General features: G+C 36.4%; 1 protein-coding gene across 1 annotated transcript in view; it reads left to right on the top strand.

Moving 5' to 3' along the window:
* The first annotated feature begins 4,443 nt into the window (after nt 1–4,443).
* Nucleotides 4,444–23,858, top strand: part of LOC114401466 (DNA mismatch repair protein MSH1, mitochondrial-like) — a 40,255-nt gene continuing 20,840 nt past the window's right edge. The window contains exons 1-13 of the mRNA XM_028363980.1: nt 4,444–4,633; nt 5,707–5,851; nt 5,988–6,085; nt 6,529–6,604; nt 6,781–6,900; nt 7,050–7,097; nt 7,660–7,724; nt 11,309–11,394; nt 12,102–12,266; nt 13,696–13,805; nt 13,924–14,029; nt 14,113–14,188; nt 19,580–19,638. Coding sequence (XP_028219781.1) covers nt 4,512–4,633; nt 5,707–5,851; nt 5,988–6,085; nt 6,529–6,604; nt 6,781–6,900; nt 7,050–7,097; nt 7,660–7,724; nt 11,309–11,394; nt 12,102–12,266; nt 13,696–13,805; nt 13,924–14,029; nt 14,113–14,188; nt 19,580–19,638 — 1,276 coding nt within the window. The 5' untranslated portion in view covers nt 4,444–4,511. The remainder of the gene's footprint in view (nt 4,634–5,706; nt 5,852–5,987; nt 6,086–6,528; nt 6,605–6,780; nt 6,901–7,049; nt 7,098–7,659; nt 7,725–11,308; nt 11,395–12,101; nt 12,267–13,695; nt 13,806–13,923; nt 14,030–14,112; nt 14,189–19,579; nt 19,639–23,858) is intronic.

Below are 23,858 nucleotides of genomic sequence, written 5' to 3'. Positions count from 1 at the left end.
AAGATTCAAGAATCAAGAGAAGACTTAATCAAGATAAGTATGAAAAGGTTTTTTCAAAAACTAAGTAACACATGCATTTTCTCAAAACATGTTTACCAACGAGTTTTTACTCTCTGATAATCGATTACCAAATTATTGTAATCGATTACCAGTAGCAAAATGAATTTGAAAAAGTTTTCAAATGAATTTACAACGTTCCAATTGATTTCAAAAAACCTGTAATCGATTACAATGTTTTGGTAATCGATTATCAGTGCCTTTGAACGTTGAAATTCAAATTCAAATGTGAAGAGTCACATCCTTTCACATAAAAGCTTTGTGTAATCGATTACACTGATTTGGTAATCGATTATCAGTAATAGTTTCTGAACAAATCAAAAGATGTAACTCTTCAAATAGTTTTTGACTTTTTCAAATTGGTTTTAAGTTTTTTCTAAAAGTTATAACTCTTCTAATGGTTCTCTTGACCAAACATGAAGAGTCTATAAAAGCAAGGCTTTGTTTTGCATTTAAATTATCTTGAACAACCTTTACATTACAATCCTTTACAAGCCTTGAATCTCTTTGAACTTCTTCTTCTTCTTTGTGCCAAAAGCTTTCCAAAGTTTTCTGGTTTTATAAACCTTGAAAACTTGTGCTATTCATTCTTTTCATCTCTTCTCCCTTTGCCAAAAAGAATTTGCCAAGGACTAACCGCCTGAATTATTTTTGTGTCTCTCTTCTCCCTTTTCCAAAAGAACAAATGACTAATTGCCTGAATTCTTTTGTGTCTCCCTTCTCCCTTGTCAAAGAATTCAAAATGACACAGTCTGAGAATTCTTTTGATTCTTCCCTTTTCCATTTACAAAAGACTTCAAAGGACTAACCGCCTGAGAATTCTTTTGTATCCCCATTCACAAAGTTTCAAAGGTTTAACCGCCTGAGATCTTTGTCTTAACACATTGGAGGGTACATCTACTTGGGTTTGATTGAGAACAAGAGAGGGTACATCTCTTGTGGATCAGTTCTAGTGGAGGGTACATCCACTAGGTTCAAAGAGAATAAGGGAGGGTACATCCCTTGTGGATCTTTGCTTGTAAAAGGATTTTTACAAGGTTGAAAGAAATCTCAAGGACCGCAGGTCGCTTGGGGACTGGATGTAGGCACGGGTTGTTGCCGAACCAGTATAAAAACTCTTGTGTGTTTGTCTCCTTCTTCCCTACTCTTTTACTTTCCGCCGTGCATTTTAATTTCCGCTTTTACTTTTGGTTAAGTTTCTCTTCTACTCCTTATTCTCTTAACAACATAGTAAAAGCCTTAGAAAAGTAATTTTTTAATTAGTAAAGGTTTAGGAATAATTAATTCAACCCCTCCTTCTTAATTATTCTGAGGCCACTTGATCCAACAAGTGGTATCAGAGCAGGTTTCTTGTAGAAAGTCTAACCACTTCAAGATTCATGGCCTCTTCAAATCCCTTATTTCCTTAAGGAAATTCCATTCACAGACCACCCATTTTCAATGGTGAGGGTTACCATTATTGGAAAACCCGTATGCAGATATTCATTGAAGCCATAGATCTAAATATTTGGGAAGCAATAGAAATAGGACCACACATACCCACTATAGTAGATGTAAGCACAAGCACTACAACCCAAAAACCTAGAGATAAGTGGACACAAGAAGATAGGAGAAGAATCCAGTATGATCTCAAAGCCAAAAACATCATCACTTCAGCCCTAGGAATAGATGAGTACTTTAGAGTGTCAAATTGTACTAATACTAAGGAGATGTGGGATACTCTCCAATTAACCCATGAAGGAACCACAAATGTAAAAAGGTTTAGAATCAATACCCTTAACCATGAATATGAATTATTTAGGATGAACCCTAATGAAAATATCCATAGTTTGCAGAAAAGATTTATACAAATAGTAAATCACCTTGCATCTTTAGGAAAAATCTTTCCTAATGAAGATTTAATTAATAAAGTCTTAAGATGTTTAAGTAGGGAATGACAGCCCAAGGTAACTGCTATTTCTGAAAGTAAAGATCTATCTTCCATGTCTCTTGCTACTTTATTTGGTAAATTGCAGGAACACGAGATGAAACTTCAATGCCTTAATCAGAATGAAGAAAATGACAAAAAGAAGAGAAGTATAGCCCTTAAAGCCTCATCATCAATACAAGAAGAAAACAAAGAAGAAGATTCAGATGATGAAGAAGATTTTTCTTTCTTTGTTAAGAAATTTCAGAAATTCATCAAGAAAAGAAGAATTGGCAGGCGTTAGAATTTCAATAATGGAAGAAAATCACAAGATGTTTCTCAAGTCCTTAGGTGTTACAAATGCAACCAAATTGGTCACATCAAGGCCAATTGTCCTTCAAATGAAGAATGGTCGGAGAAAAGTGAAAAGAAAAGATTTGATGAAAGAAGAACTAAGAAAGCCTACATTGCATGGGATGACAATGATTCATCCGATGGTTCAGAAAAAGAGATTAATCTTCTAATCAAAGATTATGAAAGTGATGAGAACATCTCTCAAGAATGAAAAACAAGGATGATTGAGAATTACATGTTTTGAGAATTACATGATTGAGAATTATTCATAAAGTATTTTTAGTATATTTTTCTTTAAAAAGTATTTTTGATAACCACTCAAAATTTCTTTTCTCCTAGAAAGTCTTTTGATTTTTGTTTTCTGGCTAAGAAGAATAAAAAGAGAATAAAAAGAGAGAAGAAAGAAAAAAAGGGAAGTTGTTGCTTTTAGTGTTATGGCTTTTGGTAATGGTGAATGTGGGATCCGACCTGGATTTCTCTTGTCCATGGATCTCTAACGGGATTGTAGATCCCACGTGCAAACACTTTATGGCATAAAATCGAACAATCTTCCAATTGCACTAGCTAGCAATCACAACATTGATTCAACATGTAAAGGGTTCCCTGGTGCATAGAATCGAATGACCCTACAAGATGAATCACAATTCCGCAAACATTGATCATCCAAAAATTGCCAACCAACATCTCGAAGAAGAAGAAGATTTTAGTGCACCCAATGGTATCCAAAATCCTACGAAATACAAAGGATCTGTAGATGCTATGCGTCTCTATCCGTTCAGTAAACTAGGAAGAACATATTTTCTTTATTTTTTTTTAAATTAAGTTAAAATAGAATTTAACTATAAGAGGGACTAAAATGCAAAAGCTTCATATTTATTAACTTATCATGACGTGGAATTGATATTTTAGGTGGCTATAATATATTGGTTTACATAGACCAGGGTTCCAAAACCCATTAAAATGTGAATGTTCCATAAAAACCACCTTGTTTTTTAGGTCACCATAACATTGATATAAAGTATCAAATAACTTTGTTTATGACTAATCTTCAGCAAATAGCCTTACTATGGGGGTCTTTTATCCGAATCACGTCTTTTCATCCATGAGACTTGAATTCGAAACTTTACTTTAGAAGATCGTGACTAGCTCCACTTAGTCTAACAATATGTTTGCAGACATCTTTATTGTTTATGATTTCATAAAGGAATATATATTTTAAAAAATATGATATTAGCATTTTAAAAAAAAATTAAGGAATGATATTATGAAGTATCCAATAGCTTTATTTATGACCAATTTTCAACGAAGAACCTAACTAGTGGGTCTCCCATCCCAATCACGTTTTTTTTTTCATTTACAAAACTTAGACTAGAAGAAATCTTGCCTTAGAAGATCGAGGCTAGTTTCACTCAGTCCAATAATATGTTGGTAATAATTTTACAAATTAATAAATATTTTTTAAAATATGATATTAACAATTTTAAAAATATTTAAGAAATGATATTGACAATTTTTTTATGCATCTTGGCTTTCAAAAGTAGGATAAGGAAAATAGAAGTGTGTAGTCAGAAAAAAAAAGTGTGTAAATACAACAATGAAGAAAGAATAATACAAAGGCAGATTTATTTTTAAAAAAATTTGGTATATTTAAATTAATTCAGTTTTTTTTTATCCGGTTGCCATTTTTTAACTTAATATATATTATTTTATTCTATCAGCAAAAATAATTATTAATTTATTCTTAACGTATATTTTATTTATTTAATTATCACTTTTAACATAATGATTAATTGATTGTTGTCACAGCTATACATGCAAAAAACCTAGTACTCAAAAAATTCAATTTTGATTTGTTTAGGAAATCCCCAAATTTGATCTTACACATATATATTTTTCTAATACTTATTTAGCTTTCATTTGGTATATTAGTGAAGATTAAATTATTAATTATATTTATTTTCCTAAAATGGACATTTGCGAAGTTAAATTAAATATTAAATGTAATTTTAAGTTTTAATTTTTAAACTATAATAATAACTAAAATACATTTTTTAAACTAAATTATTTTGAATAATATAATAATTTTAAAAAATCAATGTACTTTGAAGATAGAAGACACAAGAGAAGGAAGACAAGGAGGCGCGGGAACTCACTTTACTTTCTCTCTCTCCATTTGACAGTTCCATTCACCGCAATGTTCAGGCTAGCCACTAGAAACGTCGCCCTTTTCTTGCCCCGTTGGTGCTCCCTTGCTCGCTTCTCTCCTTCTCCTCCGTTTCCCTTTCTCATTTCATCACTTCCTTCTCGCTTCCTTCGGTAATCAATATCACCCATAATCTTTAATGCTTTTTTTTTCATAATCTTTTTGTTTGGCTTTGAGGTGCAATGGCTAGAATTGCCCGCTTGCTATAATATTTTTTGTAAGGGGATGCTTTTATTGCTTCATTTTTTTCTTAAAAAAGATATTGTTTGGCTTTATTGAGAAAAAATATGTTAATAATATTTGATTCTGATCTATGTTGAATGCATTGATGAACGTTTGAATTTTTTTTAAGATATGCATGCTTCCATAGCCTATAAATGTTAATTTGTTGGGGAAGCAAGTTAGCATTTTGTTAGATTTGTTTGTGAGTGGTCATGGTAACATATGCCATCTGCATATTTAAATTTCATTTGCATGTGAACAAATGAGGCAAATAGTCTTGGTGAAATTCAGTTTGGAGTAGTGTTGTCAAATGGTGGCGCCATGGCAGAATGACATGGTGGATTTTTTGCCAACTGCCATAGGCAATTTGTGAAGGGAGGCCCACTATAGTGGTGCCATAGGCCACAATAGTTATATGGCGGATATTTTGGCCTTCCACTATGTTCTGCTGTCCGCCATTGATAACACTGGTTTAGAGACATTGTATGAATCATAGACATCTTGTCTGAGATTTTTGTGCTTGAACAACAATATCTGGTTAGTCGGCATGAGTTATTCATGCTAATAGTAGTATTTTACCTTGATTTCATTCTAGCTACATCTTGCTTGCTTTACCTGTTATTGTGATAAAATGCAATCAGCTATATTATCGTGTCTAATTAGAAACTTCGCTAACTTATTCAATATGCAAGAATCATGATTACGAAGTTAAGATATGTCTGTCATGTGTGTATTGAAATAGGTTGAACTTGAATGTGAATGATGTACTTGGATGCATATCTATTATTATAGTGTTAGATGTCAAGCTAAACAGATTGTGAAGTTGTCATTCCAAATTGAGAAAAAATAGCTCTAATTTGTTTGATTTGATATTTTCTAGCCATGGTGAAATCCTAATGATGTAAGTATCTATTCTTTTGCGGTATGTCATCTAATCTAAGTTGTGAAACTTGTTGATGAACAGAATAAATGGACATGTTAAAAATGTAACAAGTTATGCGGAAAAGAAGGTTTCAAGGGGGAGTACTAAGGCCACCAAGAAGCCCAAAGTGCCAAATAATAATGGTTTAGATGATAAAGACCTTCCTCACATATTGTGGTGGAAGGAGGTAGGTCCATCTATTTTTTTGCCTCTAGTTAAATTGCAAAATTAGTTATTGATTTTTGTTGTTTTGATTATAAACCATGGGATCTTTATAGAAAACTTTTCATTCTCGCTCTTGTTTCCTTTTCAAATTATGACAGAGGTTGCAGATGTGCCGAAAGCTTTCAACTGTCCAACTAATTGAAAGACTTGAATTTTCTAATTTGCTTGGCCTGAATTCCAACTTGAAAAATGGAAGGTGAGTTTGTATGAAATTTAGTTTATTACTTTATGTGCGTTCTCTTTATTTTTGTAACAAAAAAATATGAAAACATTAATTGTGGTTTCTTTTTACCTACAGATTTATTAGGACTTTATAGGGTACAAGTTTACATTCAAAACTGTTAGCATGCTTTATTTTGCACTTTTATTCTATTCTCATTTATTTTCCCCTGCATAAGTTGCAATACAGGTAAGTTCTTTTTTGTTCAAATACAAACTCACAACAAATGAGCCGATGTCAACAAGAATGCCATTTATGATTGAAGATCGGATATAATTGATAATCCTCTATTGTTAACCATTTACATTGGCTATTGTTCCATAAACTTGCACATAAATACTTCAAATCCCTTATTCTCTATTTCAAGGGATGGTATTATTATGGAAAGTTGATGGAGGAATCAATTTTCATATGTGTAGTCTGAAGGAAGGAACACTCAACTGGGAAATGTTGCAATTCAAGTCAAAATTTCCACGTCAAGTATTGCTTTGCAGAGTAAGTAATAGCTATATCATTCATAGACAGATTTGTCAATTTAGTATGAAGAGAGCATGATTACGTATTCTCAATACAATTTGGTTTGTTCATTAGCTGGTTCACTAACATTCTATTTCTACCTTTCATGAAGTAAGCTTTTTCTTGGTATCATTTTAAAATTTTTTTTTTCTCAGGTTGGGGAATTCTATGAAGCTTGGGGAATAGATGCTTGTATTCTTGTTGAATATGTGGGTTTAAATCCCATTGGTGGTCTGCGATCAGATAGTATCCCAAGAGCTGGTTGTCCTGTCGTGGTATTTTTATTTTTGTTGACAAACTTTTATATTGATGCTGTGATTTGTTTTGGTTATTTCCTTTCTCATGAAATTTAATTTTTATATTGGAAATTGTGAGTGAACTTCTAGATGTATAACAATTACTTTCTTCTTTTCTTTGGTCAAAGAATCTTCGACAGACTTTAGATGATCTGACAACAAATGGTTATTCAGTGGTGAGTATAACAATTTAACAATGCTCTACCATTTTTTTACTTTACTCCCTCCTGTCTTTATTATAAGACACTTTGGACATAAATCACACAAACCCATAAAAGTAATTAATTCAGTTGATTTTATTGAATTTTTAAAAAATATTACTAATGTACCAATGTTACCCTTATTAATAATCATTGACTTGTTATGGGTGATGTGAAAACATTGAAGTCCTAGAGTAATATGAACCTCTATCAATAAAAAATCACAAATATTTAGAGTATTTAATAAGGGCAACTAATGAAAAAAATGATTAAATGCTTCATAGGAATTCTAAAATGCCTTATAAAAAGGACCATCATTTCCTTCTAATCTATGCCTTATAATAAGGATCACAGGGAGGATTTAAATTTTTATCCCTCCATAACTGAACTTATGCTATCTTTTGTTGTGCATCTGATTGTAGCATTCTTCAAAATGAAACCCAAAGTGACTAACCCCTATTTAGTTGTTTGTAAATTCTTATAATGCTTGCCATCTTATCTATGAATACATGCTGCTAATAAATTTTGGTCTCAATAGTGCATTGTGGAGGAGGCTCAGGGCCCAAGTCAAGCTCGATCCAGGAAACGTCGCTTTATATCTGGGTAAGTACAACATTCTCTATATGTCAGTGGTCTCTGTGTGGGGGTGTGTCATCTATTGATAGAGCTTTTTGTGGTTATCAGTGAGGAAAAAAAACTTGTCTTTTTTGCTAGTGTTTGTCTTATTTGTGAGTTAAAAGTGATGATTTGTGGATTTAATAGATAGAAAGAAGGAAGGGGTATATGGACAGTAGTTAAGGCATCATCCTTAACAGACAAAAATCCAACTTGAAATTGAAAATAAGCAATATGGTTATTGGAGTAATTGTCAAATTACAACTCTGAACTACAATGTTTTGTTTATATAGCTTCTCTACAGTTTCTACAGTTCGTTCCAGTTACTTCAGACCTTTCTATGGTTATTGCTTAGCTGTAATTGAGTCAGCTTATCTACCTTACAATATATATAACTGAATTCTAAAGAGAGTATATTTGAGAGAAAAGAGAAGATGAAAATGTTATTAGGCACTGAACTGAAGATTACAGTTTAGATTATATAGACTAGTCAGTTAGTTATGACAGCTGTCAACAACTGTCATTAACTAACTCTAACTAATTCTCTAACTCAGCCAACTAACATACTAGTATTAACTAGAGTAAACGAAGAGTGCAGTTGAATAACTGCAACTCTATTACAATACTATAATTCCCCCCCAAACTCAAGGTGGTTGAGACTTTGAAGAGGCCTCAAGCACATTGAGTTTGGCTCTTAGAAAAATAAATCTGTTTGGAGAAAGAGGCTTGGTGAGAGCATCTGCTCACTGATCAAGGACTGGAACATGTGGACAATTAGTTACTTGGTCAGGATTTTTTCACAAACAAAAAGGACATCAATTTCCGTATGTTTTGTTCTTGCATGAAGGACTGGATTGTGAGCAATGGCAACTGCACTTTGGTTATCACAGAAGATAATAGGAGTGCTGAATGAGACTCTTAATTCAGTTAATAAGGTCTGAATCCAGGATATTTCTGCAGTAGTCTGAGCTAAACTTATATATTCTGCTTCTGTGGTTGATCTAGCAACAACTTGCTGCTTGCCAGACCACCAGGATATTAGATTAGGACCAAAATAGATGGCTGCACCTGAAGTAGACCTTCTGTCATCTATATCAGATTCCCAGTCTGCATCACAAAGCCCCAAATAGCTGTCTTAAGATGAAGACCATGAAGTATCCATAGGATTTGCCATGAATTGGCAAACCTTGTTCACTGCAAAGCATATCTCAGGTCTAGTAATAGTCAAATATTGCAAAGCACCCACTACAGACCTATACATAGTAGGATCAGAAAACAAATTAGAACCTATTTTAGTAAGCTTGCAACTTGAAGCCATAGGAGAAGAAATATATTGAGCTTTTGCAATATTTGTTTTCTGCAACGACATTACTTTGGGAATCTTAAATCTTTTAAAAAATGGCAGCAACATACCATTTTTTCTTTCTATGAAAGAATCATACAAATAGAAGGTTAATTCCTGCGGCTACACTTTTGATCAAAACAGTTTTACAAATTCCAACCATTTTTTCTGAACCTTGCTCAAATTGGATCCTTTCTATTTTTCTATCAAAAATATAATTAGGATTCTTTTAACTTATTAATTTTCACTAAGTTTTGTTTGCTCTGAGTAAGCAGTAATGACTTATCAGGAAGAGCTTTTACTTCAATTCCAAGAAAGTAGTCCAGTAGACCAAGTTGTTTGAGAGAAAATTTTGAATTGAGCTGAGATGTGAGATGCTGAATCAGTTGATCAGAACTACCAGTAATTATAATGTCATCTACGTATACTAGGAGATAAACGGTATGAGAGGTAGTCTTGTAGATGAACAAAGAAGGATCACATTTACTTGCAACAAAACCAAACTGAATAAGGGTAGACTGAAGTCTTTCAAACCACTGTTGAAGAGCTTGTTTGAGACCATACAAAGCTCTATTCACTTTGCACACTATAGAAGAATTGGAGCTTTGAAAACCAGGTGGTTGAGACATATATACAGTCTCATTAAGCAGTCCATCCAGAAAAGAATTGTTTACATCTAACTGAGTAAGTTTCCACTGATTGGTGAGAGCCAATGTAAGAATAAGTCTAATAGTAACAGGTTTCACCACAGGAGAGAAAGTTGCAGAAAAATCAAAACCACAAACTTGATTAATTCCTTTTGCAACCAATCTAGCTTTGAATTTTTTAATAGAACCATCTGCATTTTCTTTTACTCTAAAAACTCATTTACAGCCAATTGCTTTTCTGTTTGGTGGAAGAGGCACTAAATCCCTAGTGTGATTATTCATCAATGCTTCATATTCTTGTTTCATGGCTGAAAAGCAATTGGGATCTGTCAAAGCTTGTTTCACACTCTTTGGTTCACAATGAGCCAAAAGAAGTAAAGGATCAATCCTGGGTAAGTGCATACCAGATTTAGATCTGGTTTGCATAGGGTGAATATTGGATGATCTAGGAGGAGGAGAGGAGAGGAGTTACTGGATGAAGATGAGGATTCTGAATTTGATGATATGACAGTATTAGAAACAATAGGTTGATCTGTCTGTTCAGGATTAGAGGACTGAACAGAAACAGACTGAGGTAAGTCTGACTGAACAGGAGGATCAGACTGAGATGAGGAAGAACTGCCAACAGAGGTTTGTGTGTGCAGAGGAGACACAGGTGGCCGATTAGTAGCAATGATAGGAATGGAGGGGAAATTAAAATTAGTAGGGGATAAAGAAGGCTGACTAAGAGAAGGAGATGACTCAAATTAGTAGGGGATAAAGAAGGCTCTTCATTGCATTTGCCTCCTTCGTCATAGCCTCCACCAGTCAATCTTGTATTTCTGTAGTGTGTGTTTCAGACAGTTTTCTTATTATTGTCTCCTCCTTTTGATAATCCCTAGTTGTGTACTTTATTCCGTCCATCTCCGAATCTACCATTGCTGTGACATATACAGTGTGTCCTAGCTAGCACCTATGTTTCTCTCCATTCTAATCTAACCTGCCATTAATCTCAATAGCGTGTTTGAGTCTCTTGCCACCATTATCAATCTACCACGGCCATGTCATCATTTTACTAGATCTACCTTCTTTGGTCTGAATCATGTACTGTGAGATTAGAGTTGTTAGTTTGGCCCCAATACGTTCTCAGTGATATTAGCCTGGCAACATAGCCTTCCCAAAGAAATCATAGTGGCATTGTGGCTTTATTTTAGTATTGGCTGGTCTGTGGCTCCTCCAGAGACATAAGCTTGCCTTTGATGCTTTCCTAGAGATGAATCTATCCCTATGGCTTTCCCAAAGAAATTAGCCTGACCTTGTTGCTCTACTTGAACTATGAGCTGGCCACATGATAGTCCAAGAAATCATCCTAATCCTTCCATTCAACAATTTTAATTTTTTTTGGGGGTCTATTTGTTGTGTTTTGATCCTTACTAGCTGAACCAACTCTTGTTGGCATGCTTGTGCATAATAGTGAGTGTATTTTTTGATAACCATATAGAAATCATGGAAATGAATTTTTTCTTTTCCATATAATTTTTATCACTTAATATATTTGTATTTTCCAAGTTGTCATGAGATTGATTTAATGTTTTAACTTTCAGGCATGCTCATCCTGGAAATCCCTATGTATATGGACTTGCTACAGTTGATCATGATCTTAACTTTCCAGAACCAATGCCTGTAGTAGGTATTGTTTTTTTTTTTTGACTTAAATACCTTTTTAGTCCTTGCAATTTAGTGCCTTTTTGCTTTTCGTCCTAGTATTTTTTTTTTGTGTTTAGTCCTTGCAAATTATGTTTCTTCCTTAAAACACTTTAGATAGCGCTTTGAGCAATGAAGAATGTGTTATCTAAAGAACCCTGATTGTAGTAGCTTAAGTCTCGATTATGTAAATTCTGTATTTTTCAGAAAATCAATGAGGATTTCTTTCTAAAGCCTTTGTTCAGATCATAGTTTGGGTTGTGAAATAAAGGCATTTTTATTAAAGTAGGTCAACCATTACTGATCCATGTTGCAATTTGGAAGGATTTCTCATTTGAATGTCATTGCAAAGGTGGTTGGACTAGATAATAACTATCATGAGCAGTCTTGTATTATTTAATTTATGTGTAATAATAACTATCATGTTGGCAGTTATGGGGATCTAGTAGATCTATTTGACTACTTATGTACTACATATAATATTCCATATCTTTGTAATTAGTACCTCTGGTACTTTATTTCAATATAATATATTTATCTTTGCTGATAAAAAAAAAATGTTGGCAGTTATGGGGATATTGTAGTAATGGTCAATTTTCGCAATACTCATTTATGGTTATTTGCAATTCTCTATTAACACTATCTTTTTATTGCATTGGAATGATAAGTTTGAGTGATATCTTTTTATTGCAGGAATATCTCATTCTGCAAGGGGCTATTGCATCAATATGGTGCTAGAGACCATGAAGACTTATTCTTCTGAAGATTGTTTGACAGAAGAAGCAGTTGTTACAAAGCTTCGTACTTGTCAATATCATCACTTATTTCTGCATACATCTTTAAGGCAGAATTCTAGTGGTTTGTACTTTCTCATTCTTTAATTTTTTTTATTGAATGAATTGGGTAAAAATTTGGGCCTAACTTTGGAGCCCAAGGTGACTTTATATGGAGCACATGTTGAAGATCATACTTTTAGATTTTCATGTTCCATGTTGTAACTAGACTTTTCTGTTTTGGTTGATGCTATCCTTAGTTGTATTTCTCCCTTGTTCGTAATAATATTTATTATAAAATTTGTGCTATAAAAATGAAATTTTCCCATTGTTATTATAATTTGTGCTGTTTAAGTAAATTGTAAATGGTCTTTGTGCAAAAGAGTATGCACAAAAATCCTTGTTAGATATAAATATTTGTTTTCTTCATCTTATGCATCTGAATATTGTTGGGAGGACAATCGGGTTAGTGGGGAGGAAACATTATCCGCAAAATATCCTAGATTATACCTAATTTCTTGCCAGCAAAATCAGCTCATTAGACAGATGGGAGATCACAAGGGAACAGGATGGGAGTGAGAGTTCACATGGAGGAGGCCCCTTTTTGACAATGAGATTGTTTCGGCTATTAGTTTCCTAAGAGAGGTTGAAGACATGACAATACAGCAACATAGAAGTGATGAGTGGGTGTGGAAGGCAGATCCAAGTGGCAACTATTCCGTACAAAGTGCTTACAATATGTTAAGGGGAGAATCAGCTGCGGGAAGTCACAATGAATGTTTTCAGGAGCTATGGAAAATAAAGATTCCAAGCAAAATTTCAGTTTTTGCCTGGAGATTACTTAGAGACAGATTGCCAACAAGAACAAACTTACAAAGGCGGCAGGTGCAGATCAATGACTTGTCTTGTCCATTCTCCGGATGCATGGAGGAGGATGCAGCCCACTTATTCATCCACTGCAGCAAGATCCAACCTATCTGGTGGGAATCCCTGTCTTGGCTGAATATACAAGGTGCTTTCCCGCACACCCCAAGGCAACATTTTCTCCAACATGCATCTGGTTTGGCTGAGGGCATAAGGGTCAATAGGTGGCAGTGCTGGTGGTTGGCTTTGATATGGTCCATATGGCAGCACAGGAACAACATACTGTTTTCCAATGCAATGTTTAATGGCAACAAAGTCTTTGAAGATGCAGCATTCATACTTTGGACTTGGCTCTGAAGTTTGGAGAAAAATTTTACAATACATTTTAACCCATGGTCAAGTAATCTTAGGAATGGTTTTGTTTATTAGCTGAGGACAGCAACATAAGATAACAGTAGATAAAGACCTTGTTTCACAGCCATCGTTTGGTTCCTATCGAGACTGTGCTAAGTCTGATTTACGGAACCAATTGTATGGTCTATCTCAATTATGTAATCTTTGTACCTCTGGTACTTCGACATATATATATATATATATATATATATATATATATATATATTATTTTTGCTGATAAAATATTGTTTTTCTAGGAACCTGCGACTGGGGAGAATTTGGTGAGGGGGGACTTTTGTGGGGAGAATGTTCTTCTAGACATTTTGAATGGTTTGATGGAAACCCTATCTCTGATCTTTTGGCCAAGGTATGATTTTAAAATAAATATATATAATTATTTCATTTTTATTTTATTTTGTATGTATTGCATATAAATATATATGAATCATTTAAGTTGTTACGTGGGTATTTCACTTTGAACATAGGTAAAGGAGCTTTACAGTCTTGATGAGGAGGTTACATTTCGGAACGCAACTGTGTATTCAGGGAATAGGGCTCGACCTTTAACTCTTGGAACATCTACTCAAATTGGTTGGTGCATCAACATTGATGAATGCTCAATTGTTCACTTGTCATTTTCTTTTTATCTAAATCTGCTTCTCTTGCATTTTTAGGTGCCATTCCAACTGAAGGAATACCTTCTTTGTTGAAGGTCTTACTTTCACGAAACTGCAATGGATTACCAGCATTGTGAGTAAAGGATTCTTTTTATTTTTGGTTACATGGTGTATTTAGAAATTATCCCATGCTAATTATTTGACCAATTAACCCTTTAAATTTTGTGTTTATCCATATCATGGTATATCAACTCGCACGTTCTACCCGACTCTATGCTTTGTGCAATTAGCATTGCTTTCTTTATTATGAATGACTACTAGGAAAAAGGTAGTGGGTGAGAGTAGGATCCCAGCGGAACCATGCTGGAAATGGATATGGCCAGCAGGTGGAAAGGCGAAAAACAAATTGGAGGGATGCATCTGATATTCATTCCTTCTTTTTCACAAGATTCCCTGAGGAGATGAATGAATCAGACTTATGGTATGAGTTTAAAAAATGGGGGGATGTCCGAGAGGTTTTTATTGCAAGAAACCGTAATAGGTGGGGTAAGAGATATGGCTTCGTGAGATTCAAGGGGGTGAAAGATGTAACAAGGTTGGAGAGAAAACTGGATAGCCTGGTAGTAAGGGTATTAAAAATGCATGTCAATATGTCAAAGCATGGAAGAGAGAGGGTGACACTGGAAGAAGTTAGTCGGGGAGGACGAGAGAAAAAAGGACAGGAAGAAGCCAACGGGAAAGACAAGCACAAGATGGAAGGCAACCATGTAGATACAAAGACAAAACAATTCCAACAGAAGAAAGAGGCAACCTCGTATGCAAAGATCTTGATGACGGAAGGCAACCATGTAGATACAAAGACAAAACAATTCCAACAGAAGAAAGAGGCAACCTCGTATGCAAAGATCTTGATGACGGAAGGAAGAAACACGACACCCGGAAGATTTCTTAGAAACTCGAGCCTAACTGGTGCTGTATCTCACTCGTCAGTGCAGCTGAACATAAATGTGGAAGAAAAGACATGGCTAAGAAACACATGGGTGGGAAGACTGAAGAACCTTGCGCTGTTTGATAGAATGGTAGACGATTTCATGTGGAATGGAGGTGAAGACATCACGCTAAAATATATTGGTGATGACATGATATTGCTAATGGGACTTACAAAGACCAGAGCTACACAAATGGCTAAGGAAGCAAATTAGCAAGGCTCATCCTTGTTCTACTCACTAGAAAAGTGAACCCCTCAGCTAAGAATTGGCTATCGCCTAGTCTGGCTGCTGTCCTGGGGTATACCTCTGAATGCCTGGGATATGGAGCATATTAGACAGATTATGATGGCGATAGGAGAAGTGGTGGAGGTGGATGACGAAATGGATGAACTCCATAGGCTGGACAGGGCGCGGATATTAGTGAAGACACCATGGCAGCCATTAATTCAGCACAAGGTTTCCGCTTGGATTAATGGGTTGAATACATTGTGCATATAGCTGAAGAAACATGTTACAATCTGGATAGATGCAAATATTTGGGAAGAAGCTTCATAGGCTCGTTGGAGGAAATAAGTTCTGACGATAATGAGAGTGAAATAGGGACGCAAATGGCGATCGAAGGTATAATGCTAGAACAGACCCGTTGGCAGAGGAGGACATTCCTCCGAGCACTGACGGTGACGAGCAGAGTCAACGAAACACGGAGGAGCGACAGACTGAAGGTCAAAATCGCCACAAAGAACCACAGGTTAATAACCAGGAGTCACTGACACGAGCTCAGGAATGGGTCACATTCGATACCTGCAGCGGACAAAAACAAGTTGACCGAAGCAACCATAGGCCTGATAAAAGTGAACAAACATAGGCACAAAGGACAACAACTGAGCCTAAGCACAACCTCATCCACCGAAAAGAAAAAGAGACCAAAAGCAACAAGTAGAGGTCAGAAGAGGAGTCAATAAAGGAGATACAAAATCTGGCAGGAGCATGCACAGGAACAGGAAAATAGCAGAGAGGACAGAGACAAAGAGGTGGGCTCAATGACGCAAGCAAATTTTGAATTTGAACACAGAGCCACATGATGGGATAAATAATATTGGATGTGATGGGCCCTTAATGTGCCTCTCAAAAAACACCCTTCATGACAAAAATGAAGGTGCAGAAGGCAATGTAAAATGTGAACAAAAAAACCCAAAACATGTGGAGAAGGTATACTCCAGAAGCAGAAGGTGTAGAAAGCAAATGGAGCATGGGTACACCGTTGGGCTTCTAAAAAAATCAAACATAAAGGCCCACAAGGAGGTCAGCAACGTAATTGACAAACGTGATGAATACTCACTGGAAATGAAAGGCAGTGGGCTGGAAAAATTGACAGAGATGAAAGAAATGGACAAAGTGGAACATCCAGCACAGGATCCACTACAAAATAATAGTCTGGAAATGTGTGATCAAACAATGGAAGCAAAATCACAATGGAACATGGTGCAGAATTTGGGAGTTACAAGTGGGCAAGGATATACATCAGTACTCACAAAGTTACTGTGTATGGAGGAAAGGGGTAAGGAGGAGGCCGACAAGATGGGAAATAGGGGAGCTGGATAATGAAGATCATCACATATAATACAATGGAGTTAGGAAGGGGGGTAAAATGGGCAACAATTAGAAGAATGGTACAAAAGGAAAGAGTTGACATGTTATGTATACAAGAAACTAAGGAGCAGCTAGATAAATATGTCTGTCATGCACTGTGGGGAGATACAGAAGTTAAGTGGGAATTGCAACCAACCATCAATAGAGCAGGAGGACTACTATGTTTGGGGAATGAAAACTCTTTCCGACTGGACAGGAAGATAAGTGGTCAAGGTTTTATTTATATAGAGGGTATATGGGTCCTTTATGGGTAGAAGGTGTCTATTATCAACGTATATGTACCATGCGACATGACGCAGAAGAGAAACTTGTGGGAGCAAATCAGACAGCTGCGAGATTTAAGCCCTGGAGTGTTGTGGTGCATACTTGGGGATTTCAACAGTATCATGAGACAAGAGGAGAGAGTAGGGCTGTCTCAAAGGGGGGAAATTGATAGTAATATGGAAGATTTCAATGAATGGATAGAGGACCTTCAAGTTGAAGATGTACCTAGTGTGGAGAGGAAATTCACATGGTACAAACCTAATGTGACAACAAAGAGCAGGTTGGACAGATTTATTGTAAGTGCTGAATGGCTTCGGAAATGGCAGGGTACAACACAATTTATTTTGGAAAGAAATTTCTCGGATCATTGCCCAGTTGTGCTGAAATCTGAAGTTGTTGACTGGGGACCCCGACCTTTCAAGATTTTAAATTGTTGGTTCCATGATAAATAATTTCCAAGGGTCGTTCAAGAATCTTGGCTGAATAATACTGTAAGAGGTTTGGGGGGGGGGGGGGGGTTGTGCTCAAAGAAAAGATAAAAGGAGTCAAGGCTAGGCTGAAAATCTGGAATAAGGAGCAATTTGGAGATACCCATCAGAAGGTAGCAACCATTGAGAAGGAGCTAAACAAACTTGAATTTGAAGGTGATGATAGACAGCTATTTGACCAAGAGTTGCTGGTTAGCAAAAAGCTTTCAAGACGAGCTATGGGCAATTGCACAATCGCACGAGTCCCTATTGAGGCAGAAAGCAAAAACAAGATGGATCAAAGAAGGGGACTATATTTCAAAGTTTTTCCATAGAGTTGTAAACTTAAATCGCAGATCCAACACTTTGAGGGGAGTGTTTGTAAATGGTGTTTGGATTGATGAACCTAGAAGGGTGAAGGAGGAGACATGTTTGTTCTTCAAGAAAAGATTTCAGGAGGAAGAGTGGGTGAGACCCAAACTAGATGGGGTCAGCTTTAAAGCCATTGGACAACATTAAAATGACAGACTATCGAAGCCTTTCATTGAAAAGGAAATTAAGGATGTTGTGTGGGAGTGACAAGACCCCTGGCCCAGACGGTCTTAACTTCAAATTCATTAAGGAATTTTGGGAAATTATCAAGGTTGATGTGCTTTGATTCATGGATGAATTTTTGTTCATGGAACTCTCCCGAAGGGCTGCAATACCTCCTTCATTGCGCTCATTCCCAAGGTATTTGTTCCACAAAATTTAAATGAACATAGGCCTATTTCTCTAATAGGTAGCATATACAAAATTGTGTTAAAGGTGTTAGCATGGAGGTTGAAGGAGGTGTTGCCAGCACTAATAGATGAGAGACAAACAACATTCACAGAAGGCCGTCATTTGCTACACAACACCCTCATTGCAAATGAAGTAATCCATGAAGCAAAGTCAAGGAATAGGTCGTGTTTGATTTTCAAAGCTGATTTTGAAAAGGCTTACGATTCAGTCTCTTGGGATTTTCTGCTATATATGTTGAGGAGAATGAATTTTTGTGAAAAATGGATATTATGGATTGAGGGCTGCCTAAAATCAGCTTCTATGTCCATATGGAAATGAAGCTTTTTCCATAACAAAGGAGAATTATGGGCTAGAATATTGGACTCAAAATATGGCGATTGGAGAAATTTGGAGGAAGCAACAAGGGGCAGTAGAGTATCAACATGGTGGAAGGATATAAATATCATAGATCCTTTAGGTGCAGATGGCAGCGTTTTCGATAAAGGGATAAAATGGAAAGTGGGGTGTGGAGAAAAGACTAAATTTTGGGAGTATGGATGGATGGAGGATGGAGTACCATTTAAGTTGAAATACCCCACACTTTTCTTCATTTCCAAACAGCAACATCTCATAAAGATGATGGGCAAAAAAATCTGAATAAAGACTTTGACGTGTCGTTTCATCACTGGTTCAACAATATGAAGGAGACATTTATGTGATTAGGGTGGGACTCTATGTATTTTGGGTAGCTGTGGGCCAAGCAAACTGTCAGAATTATGGTTTCCTAATTCAATTTAGATATTCTGTATTAGGGAACCATAGTCCTGCTAAATTTGACCCAATGTGTAATTTCAACAGTACAACTTGTACTGATTAACATATAGTACAATATTATTTTCACCGAGTAAAAAAATAAATGAATGACTACTAGGAATTTTCTTTTTTCTTTTGTAGGGTATAAAGACTTTAATGGATGCATTTTGCATTGCACTCTTTCTTGTGCAAGATGGTTTATTTGTTTTCCTTTTCCTTTTTATTTTGCAACCAAAAACTTCTACATTCCCCTTAACTCCTGAATGAAGCACAAGTAAGGAAAAATTGTTAAAGTATATTTAAGGCAGCACAAATTTAGCCTTGTTGTAGGATGTGGGAATATTGTCTTTCTGCATTGATTTTTAATTTTTAAACTTGTTTATATTTTGTAGTTTTGGACCATTTTATTGTAAAATTCAGTCTTAGTTGTACTAAAATTTTCATTTTAAATTGTTTATTTCCTTTATTCTGTTTCTTTTTGCCTTTTATTTTAGTTTTAATAATTAAATGTAGCTAAGTGTAGTGTTGTAGCAAGGAATTCTAGATTGAATACCTAATTTATGTCATTGTGGTTCTCAGGTATATAAGGGATCTTCTTTTGAATCCTCCTTCATATGAGATTGCATCCAAAATTCAAGGTTATTTTCAATAGTTATAATTTTGATGTGTCTTTTAATGTTTTTTTGTTGAAGATCAACACAGAATCAACAAATTCTGTTTGTACTGCTCATTAGGATTTTATGTACATATTTATTAGCTGTCATTTTTGTCTTTATCATATTTAGAATTTGCATTTATAGGGAGATCAATTCCCTTGATTTCTAGGCTAGATTATTGCTCTTAGCTTTGCGTTGTGCATTATCTATATATCTCCCTGTACCATTCACGTATTAAAGGGAAAATAAAAGCTCGATCTGAACCATCCCTAAATCTAGTGCCGCCAAGCCATGACTGATGAATTGCTCACAGTGGATACTGGATCATTTTCGACCAGCTCACACGATGGGCTTACTCACTTCATCATTGGCCATAAATTGAATGGTTAGAACTATACCCAATGGGTAAGGTCAGTCCAATGTTGTTAATGGCGGATGGCGGAAAGTAAAAAATCCGCCATAAAAATATGGCGGATGGCGTAGCGGAAAATGGCGGATGTCATGGCGGACCAAAAAAAAAAAAAAACATATATATAAACTCATTGAAATTGAAAAAAACAAAGGATTGCATTCAAATAAACTAAAAAAGTTTCATGAGTTCATACAATAATCAAGTACCAACACCAAATAAACTCATTAAAGAGTTCAAATAAACTCAGCCATTTAAAAGAGGACTGAACAGAAAAAAAAAAATTGTGGTGTCAAATACGAAAAAAAAAATGGGACTGTTAAAAGTAAAAAGGGGTGTCAAATAGCAAAAGGAAAAAAAAAAGCTGCAGACAGAAAACAGGGGGTGTCAAACAGCAAAAATAAAACTAAGAAAACCTGCGTCTTCTTCTTCGCGACAGCTTCGTCTTCTCCGCGAGAACTTCTCGCTGCAGGCCGCCGTTCGTGACAGGTGCGTCGCTGCCGGAGCTCGTCGCCGCCGTTTGTGCCGGTGCGTCGCTGCCGGAGGTCGTCGCGGCTGCGTGCGCGTGCGGCTGCGGGTGTCGCGGCTCGGTGCGCGTGTGGGGTGCGGGAGGGACGCGGCTGGTGCAGGGGAGGCTCGCGGTTGGGTTCTCTCTTAGATGGAAGGTTGTTCTGAATCACAGAGCTGTGCTGGAGGGTCTTTTAGCTGAATGAATAACCGGGTAGGGTTGGGTCGGGTCAGCCCAACTCCTACCGCGGACAAAAAGCAAAAAAAAAAACGCCATTTTCCGCCACCCCGCCATAACCGCCACGACCGCCATGGCGCCGCCATCCCAAACCCGCCACGCCACCGCTATTCGGTGGCGTTTTTTCGAAAAACCGCCATGAAAATCCACCATGGCGCCGCCATGGCCGCCATTTAACAACACTGGTCAAGATTTTTCTTCAAGGAAAAGGAAGGAAAGGTTACATGACATATGAAATTGGTGAAAATTTCATGTTCTGTGACATTGCAAAAGATACATGGGATGCAGTGAAGGAACTGTTCTTAAACATGGACAACACATCTGCTGTTTTTGAGATAAAAAGCATAGTCCATGACCTTCGACAGGGAGAGTCCTCTAGTCCTCTGTTATTGAGTATTTTAACATACTCTACAGACATTGGCAGCAACTGGACATATATGAAGAAGTTTCATGGTGCTCTACAGAAGATAAGAAGAAGTATAAGGAGCTGGTGGAAAAAGAGAGGATTTATAAGTTCCTATTGGGACTAAATAAGGATCTTGATAAAGTTCATAGAAGGATCCTTGGAACCCAACCACTTCCCAAAATTCGGGAAGTCTTCTCAGAAGTTAGAAGGAAAGAAAGTAGGAGAAACTCATGCTGGGAACATCCATCTTAGTTCCATCCATCCATTGAGAGCTCGGCAATGGCAGCAAGCGAAAACTAGCGTTGACCACCACAAAAGAAAAATCGGCCCTGGTGTGATCATTGCAAGAGGTCAGGCCACACCAAGGAAACATGTTGGATCATTCATGGAAAACCTTCAGAAGCCAGGCAGTTCAAAAGCAAGGAAGGCAGAGGCAACATAGCCTTTAACCATCTACAAGCTGAGGTAAATTCTAATTCATTTCCATTCAGCAGAGAACAAATGAAGGCTCTTCAAAAACTGCTTCAACAGTCTATGGTAACCGTAGAAAAGGGTGGTACTGCTGTAGTGGCTCAAAGAGGTACTTTTTTACATGCCCTAAACACTAGTAAAGAAAGAACAAAGTCATGGATCATTGACTTAGGAGCTTCAGATCACATGACTGGAGATTTTACTTTGTTTAGTAGTTATTCTACAGGTCCCTATAACTATACTGTTTGGATAGCTGATGGGACTCATTCTAAGGTCATGGGTAAAAGATCCATCATTATTTCACAAAATATTACACTTGAATCAGTTCTGTATGTGCCAAAACTTGATTGTAACTTGCTGTCCATTAGCAAGATTACAAGAGATTTGAAATGTGTTACTAAATTCTTCCCAAACCTGTGAATTTCAGATTTTGGAGTCGAGGAAGACAATTGGCAATGTTGAAGAGTGTGCTGGACTCTACCTCCTTCAAGTTGAAAAACCAAAAGAACTCAAGAACCATTCTTATGTAGCAACACCAGTTTCTCGTAGTGATAATTCTGTCATGTTGTGTGTGACGTCCTCTACCCCTCACATATATATACTAATAATAAAAAAGTAAGAATTAGGGAGGAGGACGCATCCCACATATTTCTTGAATGTAATAAAATACGACCTCTATGGTGGGAATCTCAGACTTGGGTACGATCCTTGGGGGTATCTCCAATTAACACAAGACAACACTTTTTACAGCATGTACATGGGACGCCAGGATCAAAGAGGTATAACAGATGGAAGACTTGGTGGATAGCCCTAACTTGGTCTATATGGAAGCATAGGAATCAGATCATCTTCCAGAATGCACAGTTCAATGGAATCAAGTTGCTGGAGGATGTTGTGTTTTTGCACTGGATGTGGATTAGAGCCATGGAGAAAATTTTTTCTATGCACTATAACCAGTGGTCTAGCAACCTAATAGATGGTTTTTGTAATTAGGAAACAAAAACCTGTGGGGCAAGCTGTTGTACTTGTTGTTGGGAATTCTGGATTGATAAGATTGATACATAGCCTGAATCCTTGTATCCAGTAGCCTATTTATAACTATAATGTATCTTTAGTACCTCTGGTACTTTTATCTAATAAAACTACTTTCGCTGTCCAAAAAAAAAAAAGTAAGAAATCAAAATTAATTAAAAGTTTTTAAAACACGTTTAAATACAAGTCTTTCAAAAGGGTAAAAGACCCACATTCACTTTTCTAATATCATAATAAAACTTGTCCAAATAAATAATAAATCATCTTGGCTCAAAACAAGGTCGTCCAAGACTTCATGCAATTAATGTAGAAACCTATACCTCAATGTCATATCCTATCAGAGCATTGTGTTCCCGTGTCCTCTAGCATGAGGTTCTTCATAGTCATCCACCTAATCATCTGCTCCCACAAACACAAGGTTCGAGATCATCACAAGATCCAAACACAAATAGCATACATGGAGTGAGTTATCACATTTCTAACTAATAGAGAGAAACAAGACAATATATATGTATAAATATCATATAAACAAAATACAACTTAAGAATTGCTTACGTTATTTCACCACTTTGTTGCACAACATCACATTACAACACCATATGCCTCATTCGTTTTCACAGCATTCACGTACTCAATGATCAAAACACAATATCATTAAATCAATCAATATCGAACAATACACAAGCGTTATGCAACAAATACACTAAAAATCAATCCTATATGTAATGTGGTATCATGTTAGTGAAAAACCTCGTCAGACGCTTAGGAGTACATGACAAGACAAACCACACACTAGCAAGTCAGGTCACTCCCACTAGATAAAATTATAGGGAGACCAATTAGGGTCACGCTGTTTTGTGAGAATACTCCAATTATATGGGATCAACATAAACTTAAAGGAGCACTCAAATCGGGCGTATTTATCTCCAAGACCTACACTTCGAAGAGTCCGTCATGGCTTCTCCCACTTGATTCAGGTCCAATCCAAAAAATATTTTAGCACATAGACTTTATCTATGAATTGTACAAAACACACGACTCCTCAATTGTTCTCAAAATAGTTTTATCTCGTCGCGCTTGTGATTAAATTCGTCGGGTCCCCACAATGGTTCCCATCACAATACTCGTTGCGCATTAAC

The sequence above is a fragment of the Glycine soja genome, chromosome 20 (assembly GCF_004193775.1).
Source record: "Glycine soja cultivar W05 chromosome 20, ASM419377v2, whole genome shotgun sequence".
Taxonomy (NCBI): Eukaryota; Viridiplantae; Streptophyta; class Magnoliopsida; order Fabales; family Fabaceae; genus Glycine; species Glycine soja.
This window is presented reverse-complemented; position numbering and strand designations above follow the sequence as displayed.